This window comes from Dama dama, chromosome 16, assembly GCF_033118175.1.
Source record: "Dama dama isolate Ldn47 chromosome 16, ASM3311817v1, whole genome shotgun sequence".
In the NCBI taxonomy this organism is placed as follows: domain Eukaryota; kingdom Metazoa; phylum Chordata; class Mammalia; order Artiodactyla; family Cervidae; genus Dama; species Dama dama.
In genome coordinates, this window is record NC_083696.1 from 11499183 (window position 1) to 11520529 (window position 21347).

The 21347-nt window shown below is 40.4% G+C and overlaps 1 protein-coding gene across 5 annotated transcripts in view; it reads left to right on the plus strand.

Moving 5' to 3' along the window:
* Positions 1-21347, plus strand: part of ECPAS (Ecm29 proteasome adaptor and scaffold) — a 110855-nt gene that overhangs the window by 49773 nt on the left and 39735 nt on the right. For all 5 annotated transcript variants that reach the window (XM_061163436.1, XM_061163435.1, XM_061163433.1 and 2 more), the window contains 13 exons: positions 6487-6572; positions 6805-6883; positions 8720-8769; positions 9798-9864; positions 9959-10081; positions 12557-12660; positions 13047-13170; positions 14370-14450; positions 15456-15681; positions 16112-16203; positions 18951-19085; positions 19911-20073; positions 20517-20689. In XM_061163436.1, the coding sequence (XP_061019419.1) occupies positions 6487-6572; positions 6805-6883; positions 8720-8769; positions 9798-9864; positions 9959-10081; positions 12557-12660; positions 13047-13170; positions 14370-14450; positions 15456-15681; positions 16112-16203; positions 18951-19085; positions 19911-20073; positions 20517-20689 (1503 nt within the window). The remainder of the gene's footprint in view (positions 1-6486; positions 6573-6804; positions 6884-8719; positions 8770-9797; positions 9865-9958; positions 10082-12556; positions 12661-13046; positions 13171-14369; positions 14451-15455; positions 15682-16111; positions 16204-18950; positions 19086-19910; positions 20074-20516; positions 20690-21347) is intronic.

The following is a 21347-nucleotide window of genomic DNA, read 5'->3' on the forward strand; positions in this document are numbered from 1 at the left end:
GGTTCCATCCCTGGTCGGGGAGCTGAGATCCCACGTGCCTTGGAGCCAAAAAACCAAAACATAAACAGAAGCAGTATTGTAACAAAATCAGTAAAGACTTTTAAAAAATGGTCCACATAAAAAAATATTAAAATTTTTTGATTATAGAATATGTACTCTATATGGTTACCATGCACTCTGAATGTATGGTGATAATAATCCCTTGCAAACTAGTTCTTTTCTGAGTGGTGTTTTTCCAGAAATGGTAGCAGCAGAAACTTGTTCACTGAAGTGGAGTGATGAGTCATCCTTGGTTGGAGCCCCACACGTAGGCAGTGGCCACAGCCTCTGAGCTCTGCTGCCTCAGTATCTTCATCTCCCTAGGGCAGGTGCTGGTGTCAGTGGAGATTGTCACTTCTAGTTTTGCTTGTCACCGTTGTCTTCCTTGTTGCCCCGTCTTGCCCACAGACAGTCTGTTTTCTGTGTTACCACGAGAGTTATTTTTGCACTTGGAAATCTTTGTACTCTGTTAGTATGGGATATGAGCCCCTCTGCAAAAGTCCTTGCCTTTCATCCAAGTGATGACCAGTCCAGCTCTAGAGACAATTTATTTGAGCATGATTTTGTCATTAGTTACTTGCTTTTGATCTTAAATAGGGCTTCCCTGGTGGCTCAGTGGTAAAGAACCCACCTACCAATGTAGGAGAGGCGGGTTCGATTCCTGGGTTGGGAAGATCCCTTGGAGAAGGAAACGGCAACCCGTTCCAGTGTTCTTGCCTGGGAAATCCCATGGATAGAGGAGCCTGGCTGGCTACATCCTTCGGGTTACAAAGAGTCAGACATGACTTAGTGACTATAAACAATAACAGATACAACTTTCCATCTTAAATAAACCTTAGGGTTTTTTCCCTGTTCTTTAAACTTTTTAAAAAAATCTGTAGAATGGGTGTAATGATAGCAGATACCTCATAGCAGTGTTGTAAAGACGTGAGTGGGCTAGCTGATGGAAGATTTAGAGCATGCTGCTAGTGCTCATGCAGTGAGAAAATCCTCAGTAAATGGTGGAAAGGCAGCAGTTACTTCCCACCTGGTCTCGTATCTCAGCGCCCCTTGCCCTGCACCTCACGTAGCAGCAAAGATCATTGCTCCTAAGTGTGCTGTTTCCTGGCTCTGTTTCTTGGCTCCTGTTGTAGGGCCCCTCCCCCTGTAGCCTGGTAAACATCTACTCCGGTTTCAGGATTTTCTCTAATGTGCCCCCTCCTATGTAGAATGTTATTATTTCCTGCCTGTCTTCCCTTTCAGTCCCAAAGTAAGCACACACTAGTCTTGCTCACTGTATGTATATGGTGGACATTGACTTCTGTCTTCACGTCTTTCCCTCTTAAGACTTATTTAAGTGGCTGCTTCCTCTTCCTAACTTCTGTCTTCATATCTCTCCTTCTTATGGCTTATTTGTTCTACTTCCTCCTTCTAGGTGATACAACTTTTATTCCCAGTATCTGCTCTCCAATATTTAGTAGGAGTAGTGTTAGTCACTCAGTCGTGTCTAACTCTTTGCGACCCCCTGGACTGTAGCCCACCAGGCTCCTCTGTCCATGGAATTCTCCAGGCAAGAATACTGGACTGGGTTGCTGTTTCCTTCTCCAAGCGATCTTCCTGACCCAGGGATCGAACCTGGGTCTTCTGCATTGCAGGCAGATTCTTTACCATCTGAGCTATAGGGAAGTCCTTGACTGATTTCAAATACTGTGTTTCCATAAACATAAAATAATCACAGAGCTTCTTCCGTTTTGCTAACTAGGCACTGTTTTTCCTGATAGTGGCTTAATAATTTTGGTTCAGAAATGGTGGTGGTAGTAATGCTACATTATATAATAAGCAGCTAGAATTATGTGGTGGAATATTCATAGACCTCTTGTAGGTGTACACTTAGTCAGTTCAGTTCAGTTGCTCAGTAGTGTCCGACTCTTTGTGAGCCCATGGACTGCAGCATGCCAGGCTTCCCTCTCCATCACCAGCTGCCAGAGATTGCTCAAACTCGAGTCAGTGATGCCATCCAACCATCTCATCTTCTGTTGTCCCCTTCACCTCCCACCTTCAATCTTTCCCAGCATCAAGGGTCTCTTCAAAAGAGTCAGTTCTTTGCATCTGGTGGCCAAAGTATTGGAGTTTCAGCTTCAGAATCAGTCTTTCCAATGAATATTTAGGACTGATTTCCTTTGGGATGGACTGGTTGGATCTCCTTGCAGTCCAAGGGACTCTGAGGAGTCTTCTCCAACACCACAGTTCAAAAGCATCAGTTCTTTGGTGCTCAGCTTTCTTTCTAGTCCAACTCTCATATCCATACATGACCACTGGAAAAACCGTAGCTTTGACTAGACGGACCTTTGTTGGCAAAGTAATGTCTCTGCTTTTTAACATGCTGTCTTGGTTGGTCATAACTTTTCTTCCAAGGAGCAAGTGTCTTTATGGCTGCAGTCACCATCTCCAGTGATTTTGGAGACCCCAAAAATAAAGTCTCTCACTGTTTCCATTGTTTCCCCATCTATTTGCCATGAAGTGATGGGACCGGATGCCATAATTTTAGTTTTCTCAATATTGAGTTTTAGGCCAAATTTTTCACTCTCCTCTTTCACTTTCATTGAGAGGCTCTTTAGTTCTTCGCTTTCTACCATAAGAGTGGTGTCATCTGCATATCTGAGGTTACTGATATTTCTTCCAAAAATCTTGAACCAGCTTGTGCTTAATCCAGCGCAGCATTTCACATGATGTACTCTGCATAGAAGGTAAATAAGCAGGATGACAATATACAGCCTTGATGTACTCCTTTCCCAGTTCAGAACCAGCCTATTATTCCATGTCTAGTTCTAACTATTGCTTTTTGATCTGCATACAGATTTCTCAGGAGGCAGGTCTAGTGTTCTGGTATTCCCATCTCTTTTTTTTTTTTTTTCAGTGGGTTTTGTCATACATTGATATGAATCAGCCATGGATTTACACGTATTCCCCATCCCGCTCCCCGCTCCCACCTCCCTCTCCACCCGATTCCTCTGGGTCTTCCCAGTGCACCAGGCCCGAGCACTTGTCTCATGCATCCCACCTGGGCTGGTGATCTGTTTCACCATAGATAGTATACATGCTGTTCTTTTGAAATATCCCACCCTCACATTCTCCCACAGAGTTCAAAAGTCTGTTCTGTATTTCTGTGTCTCTTTTTCTGTTTTGCATATAGGGTTATCGTTACCATCTTTCTAAATTCCATATATATGTGTTAGTATGCTGTAATGTTCTTTATCTTTCTGGCTTACTTCACTCTGTATAGGAGCTCCAGCTTCATCCATCTCATTAGGACTGGTTCAAATGAATTCTTTTTAATGGCTGAGTAATATTCCATGGTGTATATGTACCACAGCTTCCTTATCCATTCATCTGCTGATGGGCATCTAGGTTGCTTCCATGTCCTGGCTATTATAAACAGTGCTGCGATGAACTTTGGGGTGCACGTGTCTCTTTCAGATCTGGTTTCCTCAGTGTGTATGCCCAGAAGTGGGATTGCTGGGTCATATGGCAGTTCTATTTCCAGTTTTTTAAGAAATCTCCACACTGTTTTCCATAGCGGCTGTGCTAGTTTGCATTCCCACCAACAGTGTAAGAGGGTTCCCTTTTCTCCACACCCTCTCCAGCATTTATTGCTTGTAGACTTTTGGATAGCAGCCATCCTGACTGGCGTGTAATGGTACCTCATTGTGGTTTTGATTTGCATTCCCATCTCTTGAAGAATTTTCCAGTTTGTTGTGATCCACACAGTCAAAGGCTTTGGTGTAGTCCGTAAAGCAGAAGTAGATGTTTTTCTGGAATTCTCTTGCTTTTTCGATGATCCAGCGGATGTTAGCAATTTGATCTCTGGTTCTTTGCCTTTTCTAAATCCAGCTTGAACATCTGTAATTTCACGGTTCATGTATTGTTGGAAGCCTGGCTTGGAAAACTTTGAGCATTACTTTGCTAGCGTGTGAGATGAGTGCAATTGTGCGGTAGTTTGAGCATTCCTTGGCATTGTCTTTCCTTGGGATTGGAAAGAAAACTGACCTTTTCCAGTCCTGTGGCCCTGCTCAGTTTTCCAAATTTGCTGGTATGTTGAGTGTAGCACTTTCGCAGCATCATCTTTCAGGATTTGAAATAGCTCAACTGGAATTCCATCACATCCACTAGCTTTGTTCATAGTGATGCTTCCTAAGGCTCACTTGACTTCACATTCTAGGATGTCTGGCTCTAGGTGAGTGATCACACCATCGTGATTATCTGGGTCGTGAAGATCTTTTTGTATAGTTCTTCTGTGTATTCTTGCCACCTCTTCTTAATATCTTCTGCTTCTGTTAGGTCCATACCATTTTTTTCCTTTATTGTGCCCATTTTTGCATGGAATGGTCCCTTTGTATCTCTGATTTTCTTGAAGAGATCTCGAGTCTTTCCCATTCTGTTGTTTTCCTCTATTTCTTTCCATTGATCGTTGAGGAAGGCTTTCTTATCTCTCCTTGCTATTCTTTGGAACTCTGCCTTCAAATGGGTATATCTTTCTTTTTCTCCTTTGCCTTTTGCGTCTTGTCTTTTCACAGCTATTTGTAAGGCCTCCTCAGACAGCCATTTAGCCTTTTTGCATTTCTTTCTTGGGGATGGTCTTGATCACTGCATCCTGTACAGTGTCACAAACTTCTGTCTATAGTTCTTCAGGCGCTCTGTCTATCAGATCTAATCCCTTGAATCTATTTCTCACTTACACTGTATAATCATAAGGGATTTGATTTAGATCATACCTGAATGGTCTACTGGTTTTCCCTACTCTTCAATTTAAGTCTGAATTTGGCAATAAGGAGTTCATGATCTGAGTCACAGTCAGCTCCCAGTCTTATTTTTGCTGACTGTGTAGAGCTTCTCCATCTTCGGCTGCAAAGAATATAATCAGTCTGATTTTGGTGTTGACCATCTGGTGATGTCCATAGAGTTCTTCTCTTGTGTTGTTGGAAGAGGGTGTTTGCTCTGACTAGTACGTTTTCTTGGCAAAACTCTTTTAGCCTTTGCCCTGTACTCCGGGGCCAAATTTACTTGTTACTTCAGGCATCTCTTGACTTCCTACTTTTGCATTCCAGTCACCTATAATGAAAAGGACATCTTTTTTGGGTGTTAGTTCTAGAAGGTCTAGTAGGTCTTCCAGAACCATTCAACTTCAGCTTCTTCACCATTACTGGTTGGGGCACAGACTTGGATTATTGTGATATTGAATGGTTTGCCTTGGAAATGAATGGAGATCATTCTCTCGTATTTGAGATTGCATCCAAGTACTGCATTTCAGACTCTCTAGTTGACTATGAGGGCTACTCCATTTCTTCTAAGGGATTCCTGTCCATAGTGGTAGATATAATGGTCATCTGAGTTAAATTCACCCATTCCAGTCCATTTTAGCTCACTGATTGCTAAAATGTCGATGCTGTCTCATGCCGTGTCCTGTTTGACCACTTCCGATTTGCCTTGATTTATGGATCTAACATTTCAGATTCCTGTGCAGTATTGTTCTTTACAGCATTGAGCTTTACTTCCATCACCAGTCACATCCACAGCTGGGTGTTGTTTTTGCTTTGGCTCCTTCTCTTCATTCTTTCTGGAGTTATTTCTCCACTGATCTCCAGTAGCATATTGGGCACCTTCCAACCTGGGGAATTCATCTTCCAATATTCTGTCTTTTTGCCTTTTCATACTGTTTAGGGTTCTCAAGGCAAGAATACTGAAGAGGTTTGTCATTCCCTTCTCCAGTGAACCACGTTTTGTCAGAACTCTCCACCATGACCCATCTGTCTTGGGTGGCCCTACATGGCATGGCTCATAATTTCACTGAGTTAGACAAGGCTGTGGTCCATGCGATCAGTTTGTGATCTTTTGCACTACACTTTGTTCTTCAAAATTAATGCAGTTCTCTTTCACACAAGTATTCTAGCTGATGGCTGTAGGAAGCCAACAAGTAGCTTCAATAAACAGTCTGGATAACAACCACAATGGTTGATGGTTCAAGTCTGCGCTGTTTGTGGGGCTACCACTAGGAAGCAACACAGTTCATGTTGCAGTGGGCTACCTCTGTCACGCCGCGGACATCAGCAGATTAAATCATTTGGGAGGTATTAGGTTTCTTAATTACATGTGAACTTATTTTGAAAACGTGTTCTTTGCATGAGAGTGGTGGCCCACTGCAGCATGAACTCTGTGTTGCTTCCTAGTGGTAGCCCCGCAAATAGCGCAGACTTGAACCATCAGCCATTGTGTTTGTTACCCAGACTGTTAATTGAAGCTACTTGTTGGCTTCCTACGGCCATCAGCTAAAATACTTGGTGAAAGAGAACTGCTTTAATTTTGAAGAACAAAGTGTAGTACAAAAGACCTACTGTTGAATCCTCAGTTGTATTTGAAAATAATAAATTGCTGTTCTTCTTAATTGGTATTCTTGATGTTCTGTTTTCATAGGTGGTTTATGACGGACTCTTTGGTACAAATACAAATTCAAAATTAAGAACATTATCCCTGCAATTTGTGCATCACATTTGTGTAACGTAAGTTTTTTGAACTGTTTTGTAAAGTTTTCAAGCCGTTTGGAGTGATGAAGGGATGCAAGAGTATCTTACCTAGAAAGACAGTATGTTTGCTTACCTTAAAATATGTCACATTTTGATTGATTATTTAAACTTATATCAGTTATGTCTCTATTTTAAGTAATAATCTGAAACAATACGTAATTACGAGATTCTTACATCTTGCTTTGTGTATGTGTTGTTTTTTAACAAGCTGTCCAGAAATCAAGATTAAGCCATTAGGTCCAATGCTTTTGAATGGTCTCACCAAGCTAATCAATGAATATAAAGAAGTAAGTGACTTGGTTTTTTAAAAAATTTTTGTTAATATTTTAATTTTTAAATTCTGTTATAAGCTTCCCTGGTCTGTATGTTGATACAGTTAAAGTTTGCTGTTGTTCCATCATTTCTTAACATTTTTTAATTGAGGTGGTGCAAATTTCAGAAATTACCACCATCTTTTGCCCCTTTTTTGGGAAATAAGCATTAAAAATTGATATGGATCTTGAGGTAGTCTTATCATTTCTTTATGTGACATTTTAAAAAGCTGGTACATTTTATTTTAGAAACTGCAAAAATGGAATGAAAAGAATTAGATTTTATTTTATGATTTATTTCCATATAGGTCTATTTGGATTTGCTTATATTGAGAAACAGTGTTAATTCTCAGAGACTGAGATTTTATTGATTCAAAACTGTCAAAACATGCATTCAGTAAATTTTTGATTCCTTAAGCTAAGTGGGGTGAGGATTCCTTGGATTGTAGTTTTTCAAATCCTGTTTTTTCTTGCTGTATCACTCTTAATCGTTTCTAGTATTTCAAGGGAATTGCCTAAAAAAAAGGTAAAGTTTTAAGAATGCTAGTTAATATTCTTTTCCTAAGTCTTAGCTAAATATGAATGCATGTTTGCAGTAGTATAGTTACCAGTATTTTGCCATTTGGAGTTAGAATTGAGTTTGAACCCTAGCTTTGTTCCTTCGTGAGTAACTTAAATTCTTCCGACCTCTGTTCTTTATTAGAAGAATGAGGCTAATAGTATTTCATTGGATTATGGTGAAGATTAAATGATTATAGATGGTTGTGAAGATTAAATGAGATAGTTTAGCACAGTGAAGGCATGTTAGTAGATATTATTATTATTGACAACTGTTCACTTGTTGTGCAGCTGTGCTTTGGGGCAGTCCTCGGCCTGACTCTCCTGTCTTCTTCTGTTGCTTGAACAGAGCTCGCATGGTGCTTAAGGCCTTGGGAACCTTTCAGATTATTTTTATGGCATAGATAAGTGCTTTGGATGGCTGGTAGAAATAAAAATGCTTTGGGGTTTTGGGGGGGAAAACTATATATTTGAGACTAGATTAGAGTGGCCAGATAATCTACAGGGCTGTAATTATCCTAACCTCCAGATGACACCTGCATGTCTTCCCAACAGATGAGCCCATAAGAGTGGCCATGTAGATGTGTGAATCCTTTGTGAAGTGTATAAACTTCAGCTCACAGAAGTGCTGCTGTGTGCTGAGTAATGTCAGACTCCTGATTTCCATAAAGCAATGTAAAAGTCTATCTGTATCTCCAGTGGAATCCTCACTAACTCACCCAAATACTGTGATCCCTTTAACTTTTTAAGGTGAAAGATATGAGAAGAAGCAATTTACTATAGTGCAGATTTTTAGACAATTGCTCTCCTGCATCCTGAAATTTGGTGTGAGAGAGGGTGGATCCTAGTCTGTTGGGCAGTGATGAATTTTCTAATAAGTTAAGCTGTCTTCTTAGTATGTTGATGGTGAATTTTGGTATTTGCAGGTTAGATAGTATTGAAAGGATCCTGAAGTTAGCATCAGTGGAGAGAAACTTTTCTATTGTATGACCTCTGCATTTTCCTTTTGGAGTGAGTGGGGGATGGAAGGTTTTGTTTTGTTTTTTCTTTTAGTAGTCTGATGCATCCTGGGTTTGGACATTTTTATTTGTTTTGTTCAGATTCTGGTATCATGTAGTTAGGCACAGTGAGACCTAGGTTTAACAAGGAGTAAATTAATGCATTTCATTGCAGCAAAAAGGTTTTGCCGTTTACTGTGTTTTTGTTCTGTCTGCTTTTTTGTTCTTTTTTTTTTTTTTTTTTCTTAATTTCAAGGACCCTAAGCTACTGTCTATGGCATATTCAGCTGTTGGAAAACTCTCCAGGTGAGTAAACTCCTTTTCAGTGAGAGATACCTTGTTGGTAAACTAAGAAAAATGGTGGCATTTAATAATGGATGGATAATAAATTTGTTATGATTCTGAAAGGAAATTATTTAACGGCCATAGGTTGTTTAGAAACGTCTTCCTTGTAGAAGGATAATGATGTGAGATGTCTTAATTTACACTTGAAGATATGTTACCGTATTAAATGGCAGACTTGAAATGAGATTTTAAGCTGGATTGTGTCCTAACGTTTTAGGTTTCTTGTACCCTGCATAGAGACGATTGATTGTTTTAAGTGTTCTTGTTACGACTTACTACTAGTGTTTATAATATCAATAATCAAGGGTTTTTCTAGTGATTCTGTTTCCTGATAGTGCTACGATTCTTGAGTTTCCAAAGGTGGATTTTTTTTTTTCCTCTCCTCTGTTTAGTGTGGTTTCCTGCAGCCACTTCTTCATGGTTTCCTCTCTCTTCACATATTTCAGAGCAGGGGGTGAGGGGAGCAGCATCTTCATGGCCCTGACCGCTGCCCGCACCCCTGCACAGGTTCTGTATTGGCCTGTGGAGGCTAGGTCGGGCTCTTCTGTCCTGTGTGGGGAAGGAGTTTGGGGGCTCAGAAGACAGTCGTTTCAGATCAGCTGATACAGCACAGCATTGTCAACAGACCCTGTCCCCTGTGTGCTGGCATGCAGTTGACAGAGCTTCTTGTCACCGGAGTCTTTAGTTTAAATAGCATTTAGTCTCATCTCTTTTCTTTGTTTCAAAATCAGAAATGTTAACTGAATGCATGGAATATTCTAGTGAGACTATCTGGATAACACGTATATTAATCTAGAGCTACTTGGATTAGATGGTAGAATTAAATGTTGACTTTAAAAAATGTTTGGTTCTTCGGGGAGGTAACCCAGTGATGCTCACAAGGTACCCAGATGTGAAAGTGCAAGTTTAGGAAAATGTGTGTTTAGTTTCATTTTTTTCTGCCTTATGGAAAGTTTTGATAGTAATGAGGGTCTCACATTCTCTTGTAGCCGAATGCCACATTTATTCACTAAGGATATAGCTCTCGTGCAGCAGCTTTTTGAAGCCCTGTGTAAGGTAGGGAAACACCTGGCAAGTGTGTGCTTTCTGTTTGGATGCTCAGCCGGAAACTCAGTGGTGAAGGAAACACTATTTTTATCATCGTTCACAGGAAGAGCCCGAGACGCGACTCGCTATTCAAGAAGCATTATCCATGATGGTTGGAGCTTACAGTACTTTGGAAGGCGCACAGCGGACTCTCATGGAGGCACTTGTGGCCTCGTATTTAATAAAGGTAGGTCCAACTGTGTGAACCACAATGGCTGATAGTGTACACATTTTATATTTTTGTGATCAAAATTTGAATTGCTTTTCTTCTTAATAATGAAGAGGAGTATTTGCTTTCCCTTGGACTGCGATTTATGATTTTTTTTTTTTTTTTGGCCCCTGTAAAGTCTTTTATTGTCAGTCTTGCCTTTCAAACCAAGATTTTTAGGCACAAACTAGGCATAGAAAATAGCTGTTTGAATGGAAAATTCTAATGTGATGTGTTTTTAATTCTTCGTTATGGAAATATGATTTTAGAGAAGGAGTAGTAATATGCACAGAGGCCTTATTGTATTAAAGCCTTCCTTGTTGGAGAACTGTTCTTAATGTCACATTCTCCTGGTTGGAAGTGTTTTGTTTTAACTGGTAGCCGAGCCCTACAGTCCCTTGGAGTGGAGTTCTATAGGTAACACTGGGGAGAAGAGCAGAAGGAAAGACACATTTTACATATCAAAATGAGTCTGTAGGAAATAAGCCAGTACTGTCATACATACTCTTCTTTCTTTCAGTCCTCTTCATCTGCCTATTGTGGAAGTTTGTAAGAGAATTTTTAATATTTATGGTTATACACACATAGTGTTAGTTGCTTAGTTGTGTCCAACTCTTTGTGACCTCATGGACTGTAGCCCATCAGGCTCCTCAGTCCATGGGATTCTCCAAGCAAGAATAATGGAGTGGGTTGCCGTGTCCTTCTTCCGAGGATCTTCCTGATCCAGGGATCAAACCCAGATCTCCCAGGCAGACTTTTTACCGTCTGAGCCACCAGGGAAGCCCAATATACATATACACATGTGTATATATGATATATAATATACAGTATAAAATAATATGTATTGCTTCAGTGAGTTTTTTTACCTCTATTTCTAGGAATAGAAAGAGGGGGAGATTAAAGAGGGAACAATGTCAAATATTGGTGAGATTAATATGATTTGTGTCTCACTGAATTTGGCTTCCATATTTATATTGAGGGAAATATTAAAGGTTCAGAAACGTGTCTGGCTTCTGTTGAAATAGAAGAGGATAATTATGAACATTCAGAAATCTTATTATACATAGAGTCCCATTGTCAGATGCTCTTGCTGTCTATTGTACCTGGTTCATGGTCATATAACATGAGCAAAGTAGTATAGGCTTATTTAGAAGCTCATTGGAATCAAATACTTAAAACTCTTCATCGGTAACTTCATAAGAAAATGGAATGCTTGTATAGTGCACATGGGTACTGGTTGTACTTATTCAGATCAAGTCATGTAACAATATTACCAAGTCATAGGTGATTTGGTTTGTTTTCCCAGACTACATGTAAAGCAGCCAGACTGAGGACTAAATCACATAGACTAGTCCTTAGTATATTGCCCTATAAAGGGAATGCTGAAGAGTAAGAACACCTGAGTGAATGAGGTAGCACATGTTTCTCAGCACCTCTCATCTCACTTATGTTGTGACTGGAGGGTTGACCCAAGGGGAAGGTACATGAGAATAAAGCTTCAGCATCCTTAGACTCTACAGCTGCTGCTTCTGGTCGAACTTTGTATTAATAGATTGCAGTCTCAGTCTATTTAAGTTAATTGGATATATGTGAAAGTGAAAGTTGCTCAGTTGTGTCTGTTTGCACCCCTATGGACTATACAGTTCATGAAATTCTCCAGGCCAGAATACTGGAGTGTGTAGTCTTTCCCTTCTGCAGGGGATCTTTCCAACCCAGGGATCGAACCCAGGTCTCCCGCATCGCAGGCGGATTCTTTACCAGCTGAGCCACCAGGGAAGCCCAAGAATGACTGGAGTGGGTACCCTATCCCTTCTCCAGTGGGTCTGCCCGACGCAGGAATCGAGGCGGATTCTTTACCAACGGAGCTATCAGGGAAGCCCCAGTTGGATATATGTATGCAGCTGAGATTTTGCTTTGGAGTCATTTTTAACTTTAGAGCTAACCTGAAAGTGTTGATGGTATTTTACTTTAAATTTGTAGTGACTCCAAGTAGGCTCTGTTTGTGTTCCCTGCGAACTGTATGAATTTCACTCATGTGACTGAGAGCTTGAGAGTTGAGGAAGCAGCGGTGGGGGCCGGAAGCTGCCCCTGTGACCTTGGTCGCATGCTCGGGCTGCAGATGGGCATCTACAGAGAGATTCTCTGACAGCGGTCTTGGTGGGGCTTCCTGCTTTACTTGGAGGATTCCCTTAGGTCGTAAAAGCACTTTTTAAATAATGCCTTTGTCCAGAGACTTTTAAACAGCATGGTTAAGGATTTCGACTAAAAAGATTTTTATTTATTTAGTTATATTTATTGAAATATCAACTTAAGTTTTGATTGCTTACAGTTAAAACTACTTACCTTGACTGGAATGAGTTGTTACTTGGATTTTTTTTTTTTTAATCTCTGTGTTATGTGTGTGTGTGTGTGTGTGTGTGTGTGTGTGTGTGTGTGTGTTTATGTGTCAAATAGCCTGAAGTTCAAGTTCGACAAGTGGCTGTGAAATTCGCCAGCACGGTGTTTCCCTCAGACCATATTCCTTCCAGATATTTGCTGCTGTTAGCTGCAGGAGACCCGTAAGTTTCAAAGGAGTTGATATGAACTTGGGTTTATTTCAAATTCAGTTGAAAATTGGATATAATTTATGTTGTTTGTAGTATTAGTCTGTGGAATTTAGAAGCAACGTATTAGAGTTAAAAATATGGCCCCCTTGACACAGCATACAGACCTGTAGTCATACCATCTTGTTATTTCCTGTGAGTAAAATTTGAAGATGCAAGCCATGTGACTCTCCATAACTAATGAAATTTCGAAAGTGATTGCTTCTCATGTATTTTATGACTCTTTGCATGTAGCCAAGAATATGCTTAAGACAGATGCCAGATAATATTGCTGTTCTTAGTCTTCATATGATCACTCTCTGCTTAGTGAAATTTATTTATCTTTCCTATCTTTCTGTAAGGCGGGAAGAAGTTCATGGAGAGGCACAGCGAGTTTTAAGGTGTCTTCCTGGTAGGAACAGGAAAGACAGTGCTTCTAAGCAGATGCCATCTTTCCCAGAAATGGTATACTATATCCAAGAAAAGGTATGGTATTTACTTCCATGTTATTAGTTTGAGTCACATAGTGAATGATGAAAATAAACATACCTTTTTTTTGGTGACACTGTGTAAAATGCTAATCACTAAATGCTGAATAGTAGTAAAGTTTCTAACAATGTTAATATTTACAATAAGAGGGAGGTACAAAATGAGAAAAACATAAATCTCAAATATAATTAATCTGCCCAAATCTAAATTACTTACAGTTTCTTTTATGCTCTTCAACATTTTGGCTGTTTTTAAAATTTTTCCCTTTGGCAAGACATGCTTAAAAATATTAACTCTTATTATTTTTGTGTTTATTTTTTTAGTCATGTCATGCAGCCCTATGGGATGTGGGATCTTGGTTCCCCTACCAGGGACTGAACCTGGGCCCTCAGCAGTGGGAGCATGGAATCCTAACCACTGGATTGCCAGGGAATTCCCCCAAATATATCTTTTTGTTTTTAAGGGCATTATTTAGGGCAGTGTAAATTTAAGAACACTTTAGGGAGCAGTGCAGATTTTTCCCCCTGTGTTCATGAGAGAACATCATACCTGCTGTTTGCAAGTCTCCTATTTTACTGGTAGATCAGACAGAGGGCTGGCAGTCACAGCCCAGACCTGCCCGACTTTTTATATGAATGTTTCTGTAAGCCTGCTGAGGGACAGCTTACTGCTTTCATCTTTACTGGTGGTCTTAGCTTTTTGCGTGGACAGACATCTTACAGGTGTCGGAGGGCAGCTTGTGGCAACCGTGGTTCTCTTCTCCGCAGCACTGTCATAATTGGGGGCAGAGGGTGCTTTCATGCTAATATTTTTCTTCTACCTCCATTATTAATGAAAATAACTGGCATTCAGTGCCCTGGTGCGACTGTGTCAGTAGATACCCGGAGTAGGTTTATTCTTTTGTTACTTCCTCCTGTGTCTTCTTTGGAGCTTTCTCTTTTTTTCCTTTCTTTTTATTAAAGTGTAGTTAATTTGTAGGTTTCTTCTTTTTTAAGAAGCCAGTCAAAAGGCAACACACCTGTCCCTTAGGGTTTGAGGTCTGTGCATCATCAAGCATGAATAACGTAAAAATGTTTGACTAGAAAAAAAACAGTAGCAGTCAATAACGTAGCTAGAAATACAGTTATTTTTGAGTCAGGAAAAGGTACATCTGTTTGTTTTTCAGTAATTGATTTTGGGGGGTTTCTTTTTATTAGGCTTCCCATCGAATGAAAACGCCAGCCAAGTACATGACTGGGACCACTGTCCTTCCGTTTAACCCAGCAGCCTTTGGAGAGGTAGGACTGGCGTGTAGTTCTATTTCGCTTTTGCAGAACATTCTTAAAGATAATGTCACAGTCAAAGAGATGTCTGTGAATTTTTTGTGTTCTAGGTAAAAACCCATACAGTGATGTCATTGTTTTATATCAGATTGTTTATTAGGAAAAACAGTGCTTGATCATTGTTTTAGTTCACAGCGGAGTCAATAAATATATTTATCTCAATGAGATTCTCTTCATGAGAGACCGAGGTACTTGACATTGATTGCTATTGGGAATTCACAGCAAATTAGATTTGAATTTTAAAGCCAACGATATATTGAGGTTATTTGGGTTATCCAGCTTTGAAGGTTGGAGGGTTAGATTAGTTTACCTTATTTACTAAGGAAAATTCTATTGTTTCAGTCATTAACTTGGACTAATTAAATAGCAAGAGATAATCTTGTTCACAGTGAGTGAGAATACTCACGATGCAGTTGCTGCCAGTCCTGTTGTAGCTGTCAAGGAAAAGCGCTTCCAGAGAACGCCTGAGTAGCTGATTTGTGTCGGTTTTTAATGACATCGTAGCTACTCTTTTGTAGATGATTTGAGCCCATTTTCTCAAATTCTTGTGCCAATGGAGATTAAATTCAACTGGAGTTCCACAGGAATAGATCATTGGCCCTAGATTTCTGTCTACTGTCTGTCTGTCTGTCTCTTTGTCATATATACACACAAATCTCTAGAAAAAAAATGATTTTCGTTACACCTGTTTTAGACTTTAAAAGTTGAGTGTGCATTTTAACTCCAATAAACTCTACTAAAAAGCACTCTTTGGATTATAAAAGCTGGTTATGTAAAATTATAGTTTTTTCAGTTCACATATTGAGTCATGTTTTCCAGCTACCGTGAGGATTATTGACTAGCTTTGTGAAGGAGGGTGGGGGCATCAAAGCTGGGAACTGTCACTTTGAAGAACATCTCCCACCTTGGTTCTTTTTGAGACGCTTGCTCACCTGGTGTCCTTCTCCCTTCCACCTGCAGATCGTCCTGTACTTGCGCATGTGCCTGGCCCACAGCGCGGGGGTGCTGCCCACCTCGCAGAGTTTAGCTGATATGCAAGACCACGCCCCAGCCATTGGACGCTACATACGGACTTTAATGTCAGGCAGCCAGGCGACACCCTCCTCGTCATCTTCCAAGAGTGGGGAACCCAACGCTGTGCAGATCTACATCGGCCTGCTTCAGCAGCTGTTGGCGGGTGTTGGAGGTAGGAGGCCGTGATGCCGAGCACGGGTACTAAAGCCCTTAAGCAAAAATCTTAATTTTAAACTCAGCTGACAGTTTTCACCAAAATCATTTTCTCTCCTCTCACCTATAACCGAACGTGAATCTTGCTTTTCTAAACTTGTCTAATTTCAGCTTTGATATACTATTTCTCTTTGCAGAAAGACATGCTAATAATAGATAATATATTTTTGCTTTGGAAGTGGGTGTGAAGAACAGGGCATCTTTTTATAGACAGTAAGGCTGTAAGTTTGCTGTGTTGAGTCACATACTGTGTTCAGGTTAATGTTTGTTTCATAAACTGGGAAATGCCTCCTAAAGATGTAACCTTATGCTTTGAAGGAATTTAGTGATCCCTGTATGTGTCTCACTTTTCTTGAAATTGAAATGCTTCTAAATACCTTCTTATTTAGGTTTGCCAGTCATGTACTGTCTGCTGGAAGCTGTATCAGTGTATCCAGAAAAGTTGGCCACCAAATTCGTAGACAAAACTGAATGGATAAAGGTACATCCTTTGCCTGTGTCTTTCTTTTTGATTCTCTGTGTTTTAAACTTCAGTGTCATGATTTCGCCTTCCTATCAGGGTTCCTGTGACCTTTTCTGCCTTTAGGTCACGTTGAAAACTCTGATCATCAGACATTTACTAGGAAGCTTGTAGGTCATTGTGCGACAGTGATCTATTTAGGTGAGAGGGGGAGATGAACTGAGAGTCATATAAGTAAAAAAGAATTATTTTTCTGCCTTAAAAGTAAAAAAGTAATCATTTTGTATAGCTTAAATAAAACATTATGTGAAACATCTTTCTCTGTCTCTCACCTGCCCAGATTCCTTCAATTCCTGCCTCTCCTCTCTCACTGACAGACAGATAGGTTATCACTTAATTTATATACGATGTCCCTTCGAGAGTTTAGTTACACATATACACGCAGATGAAATCAGCATTTTTAATTTTTCTTCCTTTTTTCACACAGAAGGTGTTAAACAATACTTTTTCACACTGTTTTGTACCTTACTTCTTTCACTTAAGCTTTAGAACATGGAGTTATTCCTGCATGACTGTAGAGAGAACATCCTCTTTGTTTTAACAACTTCTTTATTTTCCACTCTGTGGCTGTGGAATTATTCTTGTGGCTCAGTCGTGTCCAACTCTGCGACCCCATGGACTGCAGCATGCCAGGCTTCCCTGTCCATCATCTCCTGGAGCTTGCTCAAACTTATGTCCATTGAGTTGGAATTATCCTAGATCCTTATTGATGGTCATTTAGGATACTTCCAGACTACTGCAATGAACAGTCTGTCATTTTGAATACGAGTGGGTGTATTTTTAGTTGGATTCTGCAGAAACGGAATTGAGGACACATGGATGCAATTTTAATAGACAGTGCACATCCTCCATATGAAAAAGTGAAAGCGAAAGTGAAGTCTTGATCAGTCATGTCTAACTCTTTGCGACGCCATGGACTGTAGCCTACTGTCTATGGGCTACAGGCTCCTCTGTCTATGGGATTTTCCAGGCAAGGGTATTGGAATGGGTTGCCAATTCCTTCTACAGGAGATCTTCCCAACCCAAGGATTGAACCCAGGTCTCCCGCATTGCAGGCAGACGCTTTACCATCTGAGCCATGAGTAGTTCCAGTTCACACTCCACCAGCCATGTTGGAGAGTGTTTTGTTCCCATGGTCACACCAAAAGAGTTGCCAGGTTTAGCAGATAAAAATGCGGGATACTCAGTTAAATTTGAATTTCAGATGAGCAGAATGAATAATCTTTCTTAGTACAGGTCTGGCTTATGTAATTTTGTGTACCGCTTGTGCTACATAATGCAATTCTTTTTGGAAGGTACAGTTTGAATTATGGTAAAATGTACAGATTCCTTTAAGTGTGAATGCATGAATGTAATTTACCGAGAGGAGTTGAGTTTTGCCCTTTTCCAAAAAATCTAGTCTCATGAAATTGCATCTAGTTCAAAAAGATTTTTTACTCTGTGGAGATTTGCTGCTTTTAAAATGATTTTAGACCTTTGGTCTCGTAGATAGGGGTCATTAACCTGTGGTCTGTGTGCCAAATCCATCCTGCCTCCTGTTCGTTAAGGCCTCCTGCCAGCTAAGATTAGTGTTTATGTTTCTTAAGGGTTGAAGAAAAAATCAAAAGATGAGTAAAGTTTCCTGACGTGTGGAAATTACAGCGTCCATAAAATTGTACTGGAATCCAGCCACACCCATGTGGTGTTTGTGACTGCTTTTATTAATACGGTGGCAGAGTAGAACTGCTGCATCATTTGGCTCTCTGTAGAAAACATGTAAACCTCTGTTTTAGATCAGCTGTATATTAATTCCACCTGTTTTATATTTTGTATCTTTGATGAAAATGCGCATAAGATTTTGGTCTACTCAGTGTGTGGTCAGTTGTGTCTGACTCTGTGACTTTGTGGACTGTAGCCCGCCAGGCTCCTCTGTCCATGGGGTTCTCCGGGGAAGACCTCTGGAGTGGGATGTCATACCCTACTCCAGGAGGCCTTCATGACTCGGCATCAAAGCCACAGCCCTTATGTCTCCTGCCTAGGCAGGTTCTTTAGCACTAGCACCTTCCATCAAAAAAAGAACAAAAAGCATTTAATCCTGGGAAGGAAATCCTGGCACTTCCTGCCCCCTCCTGGCCCATGCACAGGCTCGCCAAAGATGAAGGTGCATTTTGAGGCAAGGCACTCCTCTCAGAACAGGACGTGCCTGGCTCAGGCCTGCGGTGACTCACTGTTATTCAGAAATGGTAACATCAGAAGTCTGCTGGCCCTTATCCTGCAGTGACATTCGGGCACGTGCAGGTCCCTTTCTTTCTCGAAGAGGAAGAAGTTCCCAAAGAACAGATTGGGGTGGGGGGTGTGGTCCTCCGTACTAAGGACCTGGGGAAGTGCAGGACCCTGCCAGGAGGGAGAGAGAACGCACTTGTGGTCCAGAGGGCAGGGATAGTGCAAGGGCGCCCCCACCTGACCAGAGGTGCCACCTGCAGTCACCTGTTCATTCCCGTGGGCCGCGTCCATCAGATGGCTCAAAGCTAAAATGCTCATTTTCAGAAAGGGAGGGTAGCTTGGCTTTGTTTTGAAATAATAGATTGTGTTCTTTTCTCCAAAATACCAATAACTTGAACATTGAATAAATTGTAATGTATCATGTATTCTTTTTACTTTAAATGTTAGAAGTTGTCAGCAGGGAGATGATCCTATATCATGTACATATTTCTTTCTACACCACTCAGAGTCTGATGAATAGCAGTAAAGAAGAGATGCGTGAACTAGCAGCCTTGTTTTATTCTGTGGTGGTATCTACAGTGTCGGGAAATGAGCTGAAGTCAATGATAGAACAGCTGATAAAGACCACAAAAGACAATCATGTATGTTAATCAGTTTTGCCTTTATCTTTTGTGTGTGTGTGTGTGTATGTGTGTGTGTGTGTGAAATAGAAGTTTTACAAAAACATCTAATATAGTTTTTCTGTGTTCTTATTTATAAAATGAACACATAAATTGCTTGCTTTTATGGTGGCAAAGATGAAATGAGATAGATAGCACACGATTCAGTCAGTTCAGTCAACAAGTTTGAGTGCCCTGTGTCTCACAGGCACCGTCTGAGGTGCTGGGACGACAATGGGGAGTAGATACATGAGAAGCTCTAGTAGTGTTTGGTGCTCAGAAATGCTGGTTCCTTTTTTCTTCCTCATCTCCTGCCACCTCTCTCTGTACCTGTCCCATCAGGAAACACTATTGAAGTCATGTGCTTTCAAATATTCTGTTGCCTGCCCCTGTTTGGAGGTTTTTGCAATTAGAAATAGGCTCTAGTTCATTGTATTTTGTTGGCAGTAGGGGAAAATCATGCTTGGAAATTATGATGGTATAGTTATACAAGTGTTATAAGTGAGAAGAAAGCATATGTGCTTATCAGAGCATTGAGGGAGTCACCTCACTGAAATTGGAGTGGGTATGGGGTTAGGGAATGCAAATATAAGTCACTCAACTCAACTCAGAATTCTCTGTGTTTGAAACTCAAGGTTTCTCTTGTTTGCTAGCTGATATATTAACATCCCGTGGAGCCTCGCATGATCACTTTATTCATTGGCCTTGTGTTTTATGGGGGAGATGACTGTGATAAACAGTTATTGCAGCGCATTCACACATGTGTGAGAGGGAGGCAGACATATGCTGTTGTGTTGTTAAATCCAGAGCCCAGAGATACAGCACGGATCCTTGCTTGCACTGGGATTCACAGTAGGAAGATATTTGGCTAAGAAGAAGATGAAAATGGCAGAGCAGCCAAACGTGGAGACACATGCTGATTTCCTGCCCGAACAAGAGGAACTCATTCAGAGTGCCACAGAAACTATTGGTAATTAATGTGTTTATGCTGATATGGATGTCAGCATAAATAGGTTACAAGATTTTGAATGAGGTTAAAATTTACTGTAACATTTTAATTTCTTTTTATAGTATTGCACTCTAAACACACAAGCTTTTTCACAAAATCTTGATGCTAAGTAAATTCTGTTTTTAATAACACTGAAGGTATTCTCATTTTTCTATATATTTTTTCTATTTGTTTCTGTTTAATAGAGATGATTCCATTATGGGAAAAAATTTAAATGTCAAGAAAGGACCCCACTCTGTGGTGTTTTATTACTAAAGAAATGATAACAAATTATCAACTAGAAAGTAAATTGTAGACTTTGATTTTCATTTGCTATCTGTAAGAAAATCTCAGTTACGTTTCTCATTGCTTTGGATTCCAAGGGTAATAAAGTATAATTCTCCTTTGTGTAAATGTGTTCACAGGCTCATTTTTGGACAGTACCTCCCCTCTCTTGGCGATTGCTGCCTGTACAGCCCTGGGGGAAATTGGCAGAAATGGTCCCCTCCCAATCCCCAGTGAGGGATCGGGCTTCACCAAGCTGCATCTTGTGGAGAGCCTGCTAAACAGAATACCCTCCAGTAAAGAAACAAACAAGGCATGTCTCTTCCTTTTACCCTTCTCTTCTAAAAGCTGTTTAATTTTGAGTTGTGGGTGATTTGTATATAGCCTTTGTGTGTGTGCCCTTTTGACCCAGTTACTCCAATTTAAGGCCCATAACTTATTAAGATTTGGGTAAAAATTAAATGCATCAAGTTTATTCTTCTGTCATGCAAAAGGTAGGTAATAAAGTGTTAAATAGGTATATGATTTTTATAATTTCAGACCAGATCTAAATCTTAACCTCCTATAACCAGGTGGGTTTTAAGAAGTTTGGGCATTAGTAAGCAGTGGGAGTCATCTCTGAGGAAAAGGATCTTTGAATGTGAACGTAAAAGTCGCTCAGTCATTTCTGACTCTGCAACCCCGTGTACTGTAGCCCGCCAGGCTCCTCTGTCCATGGGATTCTCCAGGCAAGAGTAGTGGAGTGGGTTGCCATTTCCTTCTCCAGGAGATCTTCCCAACCAAGGGCTCGAACCCAGGTCTCCTACATTTCGGGCAGTTTCTTCACTGTCTGAGCTACCAGGGAAGCTCAGAGGACCTTGATAGTATTTTAATTTTAGACAAAAACCTTCACAGACTTTAAAATTTTTCTTTGGAATAAGAGTACCTCAGTGTTGAAATGTAAGATGATTTAATGAACGGAAAAAATCAGT